General features: G+C 53.6%; 1 protein-coding gene across 1 annotated transcript in view; it reads right to left on the bottom strand.

Moving 5' to 3' along the window:
• Window positions 1–975: 975 nt before the first annotated feature.
• LOC124722606 overlaps window positions 976–11,356 on the bottom strand; it is a 140,634-nt gene continuing 130,253 nt past the window's right edge. The window contains exon 15 of the mRNA XM_047247746.1: window positions 976–1,089. Coding sequence (XP_047103702.1) covers window positions 976–1,089 — 114 coding nt within the window. The remainder of the gene's footprint in view (window positions 1,090–11,356) is intronic.

Below are 11,356 nucleotides of genomic sequence, written 5' to 3'. Positions count from 1 at the left end.
ACTCCATTGCATCTGCAGTCATCCACCACTCACGGCAGTTCTGGAATCTTTGTCAATGGTAACATCTGCTCTGATCCTGTGGTACTTGCCGAATGTTTTGCAGCATACTTCGCTGAAGTGTCCGCTTGCAGTAATTACTATCCTGATTCCCTGACCCAAAAGCACCTCATCAAGTGCCGCCCGCTATCCTTCCATGCACACGCTTCTCTGTCGTGTAGCGTCCCTTTTAGTGAATGGGAGTTTCATAGTGCTTTGGTAGAGTGTCGAGATATGGCCCCTGGACCCGACAAAATCCACAACCAAATGCTGAAACATCTTTGTGTTGTCAGCATGAAACATATCCTCACACTTTATAGTCGTATCTGGCAGGAAGGTATTATCATTCCATTCCTGAAACTGGGAAACGATTCACATATTTTAACTACTTACTGGCCATTCTCTCTGACAGCTGTTTACGCTATTCGAATGCATGGTCAGCTGCCGTCATTGTGTCTTTGTTGATGCCTTGGAGCTAGGGGGTGGGGGTGGGGGGAGGGGTTTATATCACATTTGCAACGTATCTTTCGTGCTTTCCGGTCCACCATAGGTCATGTAGTTCGTCTGTAATCTGTAGTGCGTCCCCTAGAACTTAGATCTTCTTAAACCTAACTAACGTAGCGGTCGCGCGGTTCCAGACTGAAGCGTGAAGAAATTAGTGAACCTATATCAAGTTTGGAGGGAGCTGCAAAAAAATTGCACAAAAAACCCAAAAGGTATTTGAGCAGCGCCTACAAGAATTTGTCAACAAGCTAAATGATTTGTTCGACATTGCCCACTCCGATGCACTTCAGTTAATGAAAATAAATGAAGATAAATTTTTTTTACAGTGACAGAGAGAGCCAGGTCGGCCTGGTCACTTAGCTGGAGTTGACAAGAAACTGGCTAATAAAGAGGAAAGGTCGCGCATCAGAACTATTGAGGAAGAAAACCGACGTGCTAAACATTTTTCCACGTCAGCTCCTTCGACAGCATCTTATGAAGCATTACAAAATGACTCATCTTCAGATTGTAATGAAAATGAGATGTGTTTTTTGCAAGAAAATTTCCCATCTGTAATTGAGAACATAAAATCTGTAACCAGTAAAACAACTATGCGGATAATTTTCATTTCTCCAAAATTAGTGACAGCGCTAGATAGGTGTTAGTTGAGTGTGAGAGATTCGGTGTATATTCTTGAAGCTACCATTGAGGCACTTGGATATAATACTGAAGACTTACCTATAAGTAAGTCTTCGATTCAAAGGATTCGTACAGAGAAATAGAAAGAGCGTGCGGAAGCTATAAAAGTTAATTTTCAAAACGAGGTACCAGATGTTGTGACTGTTCATTGGGATGGCAAACTGTTGCCTGCTACACATGACCGGGAATTAAAAGAAGAACGTCTTCCGATAGTTATTTCATATAGAAATAAAGAGCAACTTATTGCTGTGCCAAGGTTGGAGAACTTTTCAGGATGTGAACAGGAGAAAGCTGTTTGGAACGCGATTGTGGACTGGAATCTCGAAGACAAAGTGAAGTATCTTTTTTGTAGTACTACGGCTTCAGGTACAGGTCATAGCAATGGTGCCTGAGTGCTACTTGAGCAAAAACTTAACAGAAGTGTCATTCTTTTTCCTTGCCGCCATCAATTGTATGAACTAGTGCTAAAAAACGTGTTCCATGTAAAAATCAGTTCAGTGACAACAAGTCCTGATATTCCACTCTTCAAAAAGTTCTGACATAACTGGAAAAGTGTAGATCCAGATAACATAAAGTGCTACAAAGAAAAGGTCGCAATGCACCTGACTGTTTCAGAAATTGACAATATGCTTGAGTTTTACTGCACTGAACTGACAAAAGAAATAATCAGAGATGATTACAGAGAGTTGATAGAGCTTTCTGTTACATTTCTAAGTGGAGATACTGACAGAAAATTCAAGATACGGCTTCCAGGTGCCATACACCAAGCTAGATGGATGGCGAAAGCTATACATTCTCTAAAATATCATTACTTTGTGCTCAGTTAAAAATTTCGAGCAAGGAGAAGGTAGCGCTGTTTGACGTTTGCCTGTTCATCGTGACATCCTACGTCAAGTCATGGCTCCAGTGTATTTTGGCAGTAAAGGCACCCTACCAAGATTTGTGCTTTTTAAAGTCAATGAAGGCATACGAAAAAATAGATAAAGACATCTACAGAAGATAAGCCAGCATTTATGGTATTTGACTGATGAAGTTTCTGTCTTGTCACTGTTTGACGATGATGTGGGTCTAGAAACGAAAGTAAAAATGGTTGAAAATTTAACCAAAGATAATTTATCAGCTCATGGTAACCATTACATCCCTTCGAAGGAAGAACTTTGTGGTCCATTGTATGGTGAGTTAAATAAATGAATAGAGACGTTGTTTCCTTAGTTTCCTGTTTACATCACAATTTTGTTAACTGGTTTGCTCTCTCTTAATTACAGAGAAAAACATCTACGACTTCATTCCAGTCAGAAGCAAGTCATTGTTACAGCGTCTTAAAATGGATGACAGTTTTCTTCACGTATTTCCTGCCATATGGTCAAACAATGCTTCCTTTCAAGAAACCAAATAGAAGGTTTCAGCAATGAGAGCAGTGAATGATACAGCTGAAAGAACGGTAAAGTTGATGCCACACATTCATGGTTTAATCTCGGTTGAGGAGGAGCAAAAACTATTTTTGTTACGTTGCGTACAAGAACACCGAAATATTTATCCTGACTGCAGAAAACAAACTTTGAAACGAAAATTTAGAGACTGACGTTTTTACTTGTTAAATAGTGAATAAACACGATTTAGGCGATTTGGTGTTTTATTTACCAAACAACCATCAAGTTGTGATTACGTAGGCTTTCCCGGCGTAATAAGTCATGAAAGTCTCTTCGGGTTTGCTGCCGGATCCTAAATTCAACTTGACTCGATATTACGGCGATCCAACTGGTCGCCATCTTCAGGAAAATGCTGCTTCTGCGGATGAGTCCCGCTGAGTACTGACGCCAGGTTTTTTTTCCCCTTTATTGTAATTTTAATCACCTATACAGGCGGGCTGGCAGCAGCACATTACGCTGCTCTTCAGCCTTAAGTGGAACAATAACATGACATAGAGGTGATACAGACAATACAAAAAACGGCAGGCAAAAAATGGAGGTACAAAAAAACAATAAACATGTAGCCGATCACGTTGGACGATAAAAACACTAACACTTGTGGACACGGCGCACAAAACACGGAGAACGGCGATGGCACAGGTGAACAGTGGAGTCGTAACTGCACGAAACACAAAACGAAGCACACACACGAGATACTAATGTCGATGATCACCGGCGCGCGAATGTTCCCTATGTGTGTGCGAGTCCGGGGACCTGCCAAGAGAGGAGGAGGAGGAGGAAGGGGAGTGGGAGAGCGAGAGGGGAGAGCAGAGATGCCACGGGCAGGGGAGAAAGGGGGGAGGGAGGATGGGGGAGGGGAAACCCGGGGGAAGAGGGGCGGAGGGAGGGGACGTGGGAAAAGGAAAGAGAAGGGAAGGGAAGAGAAGGGAGGGAGGGTGCCCAAAGGAAAGGACACCGGAAGTGGGGGGTGGGGCAGGGTCAAAGTTGACAGGAGGGGTAGATGGAGGGGAGGAGGACATCATCAGGGAGGGGGAGCTGGCGGAAGCCACCTTGGGAGAAGATAAGGAGGGTGGAGGGATGGAGACCGGGTGGGACGTGCGAATACAGGCGCGGCAGCGGGCGGGGGTGGGAGAGGATCGGGGTGACGAGAGGGTGAGGAGGATCGAGTTTGCGGGAGGTGTACAGGATCTGTAGCCTTTCAAAGAAAAGGAGGAGGTGGGGGAAGGGGATGAGATTGTACAGGATCTGCGTGGGGGAGGGGAGACGGATGCGATAGGCGAGGCGGAGAGCATGACGTTCAAGGTTTTGGAGGGATTTATAAAAGGTAGGGGAGGGGGGCGGAGATCCAAGCCGGATGGGCATAAAAAAGGATAGGGCGGATGAGGGACTTATAGGTGTGGAGAATGGTGGAGGGGTCCAGACCCCACTTACGGCCAGAGAGGAGCTTGAGGAGACGGAGGCGGGAGCGTGCCTTGGCTTGGATTGTCCGGAGGTTGGGAGTCCAGGAGAGGTGACAGTCAAGGGTGACGCCAAGGTACTTAAGGGTGGGAGTGAGGGCGATTGGACGGCCATAGATGGTGAGATAGAAATCAAGGAGGCGGAAGGAATGGGTGGTTTTGCCTACAATGATCGCCTGGGTTTTGGAGGGATTGACCTTGAGCAACCACTGGTTGCAACAAGCGGTGAACCGGTCAAGTTGGGAATGGAGAAGGTGTTGGGAGCGCTGTACGGTGGGGGCAAGGGCAAGGAAGGCGGTGTCATCGGCAAACTGGAGAAGGTGGACGGGGGCAGACGACGGCGGCATGTCCGCCGTGTACAAAAGGTACAGAAGGGGGGAGAGGACGGAGCCTTGGGGCACACCGGCAGAGGGGAAAAAGGTGTAGGAATCGGAGTTATGGATGGTGACATAGGACGGACGGCGGGAGAGAAAGGAGCCGATCAGACGGACGTAGTTAATGGGAAGGGCGAAGGTTTGGAGCTTGAAGAGGAGACCGGAATGCCATACGCGGTCATATGCACGTTCGAGGTCCAGGGAGAGGAAGATTGCGGAGCGACGGGAATTAAGCTGTTCGGAAAGGAGATGAGTGAGGTGAAGGAGAAGGTCGTCGGAAGAGAAGGACGGCGGAAAGCCACACTGGGTAACGGGAAGGAGGCAGTGCTGGCGGAGATGCTGGTGGATGCGTCGGGTGAGGATAGATTCCTGGACCTTGCTGAAGACCGAGGTAAGGCTGGTGGGACGGTAGGAGGAGACAGTGGACGGCGGTTTGCCAGGTTTAAGGAACATGAGGATGCAGGAGGTTTTCCACAGGTCGGGGTAGTAACCAGTAGACAGGACTACATTGTAGAGCCTGGCCAGGGTGGAGAGGAAAGAGACAGGAGCTTCACGAAGATGACGGTAGGTGACACGATTGTGACCAGGAGCGGTGTTGCGTTTTGTGTGGAGGGTAGCAATGAGATCCTGTGTAGTGATAGGGGCATTGAGTTCTCTGTGTGCAATGTTGTCCAAGTACTGGAAACTACGAGCGAGGGGAGGGACGGAGGTGTCAGTTCGATCGCGGACATCCGGGAAGAGGAAGTAATCGAACTGGGGATCATCGGGGATGGAAAACACATCGGAGAGGTAGGAGGCCAAGTGATTGGCCTTACTAAGGGTGTCAGGGAAAGGGTGATCATCATGGAGAAGAGGATAATAGGGGTGGGTTTAGTTCCGGTAAGGCGACGGAAGGCCGACCAGAACTTGGACGAGTTGATTGGTAGGGTAGCATTTAAACGGGTGCATGTCTGCCGCCAGTCCCAGGGTTTCTTAGCCGCGAGCAAATTACGAATGTGTCGCTGGAGTTGCCGGTGGCGTCGGAGTGTGTCCGGGTCACGCGTGCGGAGGAAGGCACGGTATAGACGACGGGATTCACGGAGGAGGAGAACGGCCTATGGGGGTAAGGTAGGACGGTGGGGATTATTGGCGACAGTAGGGACGTGGGCCTCCACAGCCTCAGACAAGGTCTGCTGGAGAAAGGAGGCGGCATGGGTGACATCGTCAGGGTGGTGGTAGGTGAAGGGGTGGCTATCGACCTGGGTGGAAAGGGTATCCCGGTAGGCATTCCAGTCGGCTCGGGAATAGTCGTGGACATACTTAGGGGGAGGGTCAGTACGAGGGTCGGGGCGAGGGCGACGACCGTCTGAAACGGGGAGGAGGACAGGGAGATGGTCGCTACCAATAGGCTCCAGGACGTCCACCGTTATGTGGCCAAGGAGGTTGGGGGAGGAGAGGATAACATCTGGAGTGGAGTTGGATTCGGGATGGGTGTGCTGGGGGATGGGGATGAGGTCGCCTTGAAGGGAGGAGAGGAACCGATACCACCGCCGTAAATGGGCGGTGGTACGACTATGGATGTTGAGATCGGCGGCGATCACGTAGGAGGAGAAGGTACGGTCAATGTGGGAGAGGAAGTCGAAGGGAATAGGGGCGTTAGGACGGACATAGATGGTAGCGCAGGTAACGGTAAGGCCGGGGAAGAAGAGACTAAGGATCAGGTGTTCGGTGGGGTCGGGAAGGAAAGGTTGGAGCCGAACGGGGATCTGGCGGTGGTGACCAATGGCAACTCCGCCACGTGCAATTGGGAGTGGGTTATCGGAGCGGTGGAGGAGATAGGGTGAGGTGTGGATGGAGTGGTGGGGTTGGAGGAAGGTTCCATTGAGGAGGAAGGCATCTACGCGGTGGGTGGCAAGGGTGTAGAGGAAGAGGTTTTTGTTGGCGGAGAGGGAGCGGATATTGTTGAAAAGGATATGTTGCTGTCGCGCCATGACAGGGATTTAGACGAGGGTGTCAAGACGGGAGAAGGTGAAATGGGCCTGGTTGTTGGAGTAGGTGGCGTACATCTTGAGTTGGAATATGGAACGGGCGGCAAGGCAGATCTGCTGGAGGGTGTGGGGGCGCTGAAAGGGATGAACATTTTGAAGGACGATGGTGATGAACCTGATGATGTCCTCAGCGGTGGGGGCGGGGGGACGAAGGGAATTGCCAGGAGGGGTGGGGGCGTCCAGGGGACGGACAGGGACAGTGACTTCAGGAGTAGTCGGAGGGGGTCGGGCTTTACACTTTTGGGAGTAGGTGGGATGGAGGAGATTGCAGGTATTGCAGGAAGGATTGGAGGATAGGGCACTGCCTGAGGAAGTGCATTTGCGTACAATGCGGGCAGGTGGGGGCCTCACGGCACTCAGCTGTGGGGTGCGCGTTATAGCGCAGACACCTCTGGCAGCGCAGGGATTGAGGAGGGGAACGGGAGGGGTCAACCTTATAACGCTGGTTAAAAAGGAGGGCACCCTCCTTCAGGAGATGGTCTATGGAGGGGGCGTGCTCAGAAAAAACCCGCATAAGGCGGGTGGGGCCGGCAGCGTTATGGATCCGGCGAACCGCACGCACCTCCAGATGGGGATGGGCCTGAAGCTCCTCCAACACCTCCTCCTCCGTGATCACTGGACTGAGCTGAGTGATCACGGCGGTGAGGGTCGGCGGGCGACGCGGAGGTTGGGGTTGGCGGGAGGGAGGTGGTGAGGGAGCAGGGGTGAGAGAGGCATGAGGGCCAAAGCGTGTGATAGGGAGGCGGGAAAGGAGGTCTGTGTGGAGGGTAGGGCTGGGGGAGGAGGTGAGTACCGAATCACGGCGAGGATTGAGGAGGGAGATGGGGGCACCAGGACAATTCTGGCGAAGGAAGAGGGTGAGGTTCCGGGCTTCAAGGAGGGAGGGATCCGGACAGGAGAGGAGGTAGCGGTAGGAGGAGGGGGTAGAGGATGAGGAGGAGGGGGCAGGTGGGAGGGGAGACATCCATGGCATCAGGGGTGGGGGAAGGGGGACGAGGCGGAGCCTTTTTTGGAGCAGACGAGTCTGGGGTGCCACTGGGGCACTTGACGGCGGCGGAGGAGGTGTGGGGGATGGGAACAACAGGAATGTGACGGGGAGTGGCAGGTCCCGGGGCTGGAGTCGGCGCCGGAGATGGTGACGGTGACGATGACGATGACGGTGGCGGTGGCGGCGGTGATGGCGAAGGCGACGGGGAGAGCTGGGCATGGACAGTGGCCTGACAGGCCTCCACCCTAGCTGGAGCTGCAGTGACAGGCTGGGGGATTGGGGGGAAAGGATCAGATCGAGAGGAGCGGGAGGAAGAAGCTGGAGATGGGGCGACAAAGAGCGAGGGTGAAGAGAGAGTGAGAAGAGGTGGGATGGAAGGATGGGGGTGGGACTGGGCACACCACGTTATAGTGGTGGTGGCGGCGGAAGGGGAAGTGTAAACTATGGCCTTGGCGGTAGCGGTGGCGGTGGTGGCGGGGGTGGACATGACGTCAGGGAGAAACAATAACGCACAGAAGGAAAGGACACAAACAGGGGACAGACGATGACGAAGACAAAGACAAAGACGGAGGAAGACGAGGACGGAGGAAGACGAGGACGGAGGAAGACGAGGACGGAGGAAGACGAAGACGGCGGCGGCGGCGGCGGCGACCAGGCGTCGGCGAGGACCGGCTGGCGGCGGCGACGGCGGCGACGACGGCGGCGAGCACCGGCTGGCGGCGGTGGCGGCGGCGGCGGCGGCGGCGGCGGCGAACGGACGGACGGACGGATGGACGGACTGCAGGCAGTAGCGGTAGCGGCGGCGACGGACAGCGAGCAGGCAGGCGGGCGGGCGGGCGGGCGGACGGACGGACGGACGGACGAACAGCTACAGCAGTAAGCGGCGGGCAGGCAGACAGACAGACAGACAGACAGACAAAAACTTCGAAGACGGAGATTCCAACCTGAGAGTAGCCCAGGCTTTGCAATCCGACGCCTTCGAATGAGGGGATCCAACCCTCTGATCCGACGCCAGGTTGCAGATCGATGTCCTATATAGGCCACCGTACAGTACACGGCACATGCGCCGCCCAGCACGGTTTCTGCCTTCCAAAACAGGGAGGTGGCGCCGCCATTAGTGAAACACTGCTGGCAACGATATATCGCAATCAAGGCCGCACCGAAGAACGTTCAGTTTTGATGCGAGATAATACAGGATTATACGTTTTGATAAGAGGAAACCCATTGTCTCTGTTGATTAAATTATCAGCCAACCTAATCTCAATCGCCTCTTTATACACACTGTTCCAGAAACAGGAAATGTTAGCAACCACAACAGTTTCGTCAAATTTAATTTTGTGTCCCTCATTTAGGCAGTATTTCCGGTTTCTGGAACAGTGTGTATAAAGAGGTGATTGAAATTAGGTTGGCTGATAATTTAATCAACAGAGACAATGGGTTTCCTCTTAGCAAAACGTGTAATCCTGTATTATCTCGCATCAAAACTGAACGTTCTTCGGTGCGGCCTTGATTGCGATATATCGTTGCCATCAGTGGGCGCCACCTCCCTGTTTTGGAAGGCAGAAACCATGATGGGTGGCGCATGTGCCGTGTACTGTACGGTGGCCTATATAGGACGTCGATCTGCCACGTGGCGTCTGGTCTTCGTCCGTCTGCGTCTTCGCCTGTTCCCAGTTTGTGTCCTTTCCTTTTCGTGCTGTGCGTTTTTTCTTCCTGTCGTCATGTCCGCCCCCACCACCACCGTCACTACTACCACCACCGCCATCGTCTATACATCCCCTTCCGCCGTCTCCACCACTATAACTTGGTGTGCCCAGTCCCACCCCTCTCCTTCCATCCCACCTCTCCTCACTCTCCCTTCACCCTCTATCTTTGTCTCCCCCTCTCCCGCTTCTTCCTCTCGCTCCTCTCGTTCTGATCCTTTCTACCCACTCCTCCAGCCTGTCACTGCAGCTCCGTCTTGGATGGTGGCCCGTCGCGCCACTGTCCACGCCCAGCTCTCCCCGTCGCCTTCGCCATCACCGCCGCCACTGCCACTGTCATCGTCATCGTCGCCGTCGCCTTCGCCTTCGCCTTCACTGTCACCGTCACCATCTCCAGCGCCGACTCCAGCCCCGGGACCTGCCACTCCCTGCCACATTAGAGTTGTTTCCATCCCCCACACCTCCTCCGCCGCCGTCAAGCGCCCCAGTGGCACTCCTGTCTCATCTGCTCCAAAAAAGGCTCCGCCTCATCCCCCTTCCCCCACTTCTGATGCCATGGATGTCTCCCCGCCCGTCCCTGCCCCCTCCTCCTCCTCCTCTACCCCCTCCTCCTACCGCTACCTCCTCTCCCGTCCGGATCCCTCCCTCCTTGAAGCCCGGAACCTCACCCTCTTCCTTCGCCAGAATTGTCCTGGTGCCCCCATCTCCCTCCTCACTCCTCGCCGTGATTCGGTACTCATCTCCTCCCCCAGCCCTACCCTCCACACGGACCTCCTTTCCCGCATCCCTATCACACGCTTTGGCCCTCAAGCCTCTCTCACCCCTGCTCCGTCGCCACCACCCTCCCGCCAACCCCAGCCTCCGCGTCGACCGCCGACCCTCACCGCCGTGATCACTCTGCGCAGTCCAGTGATCATGGAGGAGGAGGTGTTGGCAGAGCTTCAGGCCCATCCCCATCTGGAGGTGCGTGCGGTTCGCCGGATCTGTAACGATGCCGGCCCCACCCGCCTTATGCGCGTTTTTTCTGAGCACGCCCCCTCCATAGACTGTCTCCTGAAGGAGGGTGCCCTCCATTTTAACCAGCGTTATAAAGTTGACCCCTCCTGTTCCCCTCCTCAATCCCTCTGCTGCCAAAGGTGCTTGCGGTATAATGCGCACCCAACATCTGAGTGCCGCGAGGCCCCCACCTGCCCGCACTGTAGGCAAGCCCACTTTTTATGGCAGTGCCCCAATCTCCAGTCCACCCCACCTGTAATACCTGTAACCTCCCTCATCCCACCTACTCCCAGAAGTGTAAGGCCCGACCCCCTCCTACCACTCCTGAACTCACCGTTCCTGTCCGCCCTCTGGACGCCCCCACCCCTCCCGGCAACTCCCTTCGCCCACCCCTTACCGATGAGGACATCATCCGATTCCTCACCATTGTCCTGCAGAATGTACATCCTTTTCAGCGCCCACACACCCTCCAACAGATCTCCCTCGCTGCCCGATCTGTTTTCCACCTCAAAATGTACGCCACCTACTCTAACAACCAGGCCCATTTCACCTTCTCCCATCTTGACACCCTCGTTTAAATCCCTGTCATGGCGCGACAGCAACATATCCTTTTCAACAACATCCGCTCCCTTCCTGCCAACAAGAACCTCTTTCTCCATACCCGTCCACCCACCGCGTGGACGCCTTCCTCTTTAATGAAACCTTCCACCAACCCCACCACACCGTCCACACTTTGCCCTACCTCCTCCACCACTCCGATAATCCCCTCCCAATTGCGCGTGGCGAAGTTGCCATTGGGCACCATCGCCAGATCCCCATTCGGCTCCAACCTCTCCTTCCCGACCCCACCGAACACCTGATCCTTAGTCTCTTCTTCCCTGGCCTTACCGTTACCTGCGCCACCATCTATGTCCACTCTAACGCCCCTATTCCCTTCGACTTCCTCTCCCACATTGACCGCACCTTCTCCTCCTACGTGATCGCTGCCGACCTCAACATCCATAGTCGTTCCGCCGCCCAGTTACGGCGGTGGCATCGGTTCCTCTCCTCCCTTCAAGGCGACCTCATTCCCATTCCCCAACCTCCTTGGCCGCATAACGGTGGATGTCCTGGAGCCTATTGGTAGCGACCATCTCCCTGTCCTCCTCACCATTTCAGACGGT

The sequence above is a fragment of the Schistocerca piceifrons genome, chromosome X (assembly GCF_021461385.2).
Source record: "Schistocerca piceifrons isolate TAMUIC-IGC-003096 chromosome X, iqSchPice1.1, whole genome shotgun sequence".
NCBI lineage: Eukaryota > Metazoa > Arthropoda > Insecta > Orthoptera > Acrididae > Schistocerca > Schistocerca piceifrons.
The sequence above is the reverse complement of the archived record's forward strand: the minus strand, read 5'-3'. Positions and strand labels throughout refer to the sequence as shown.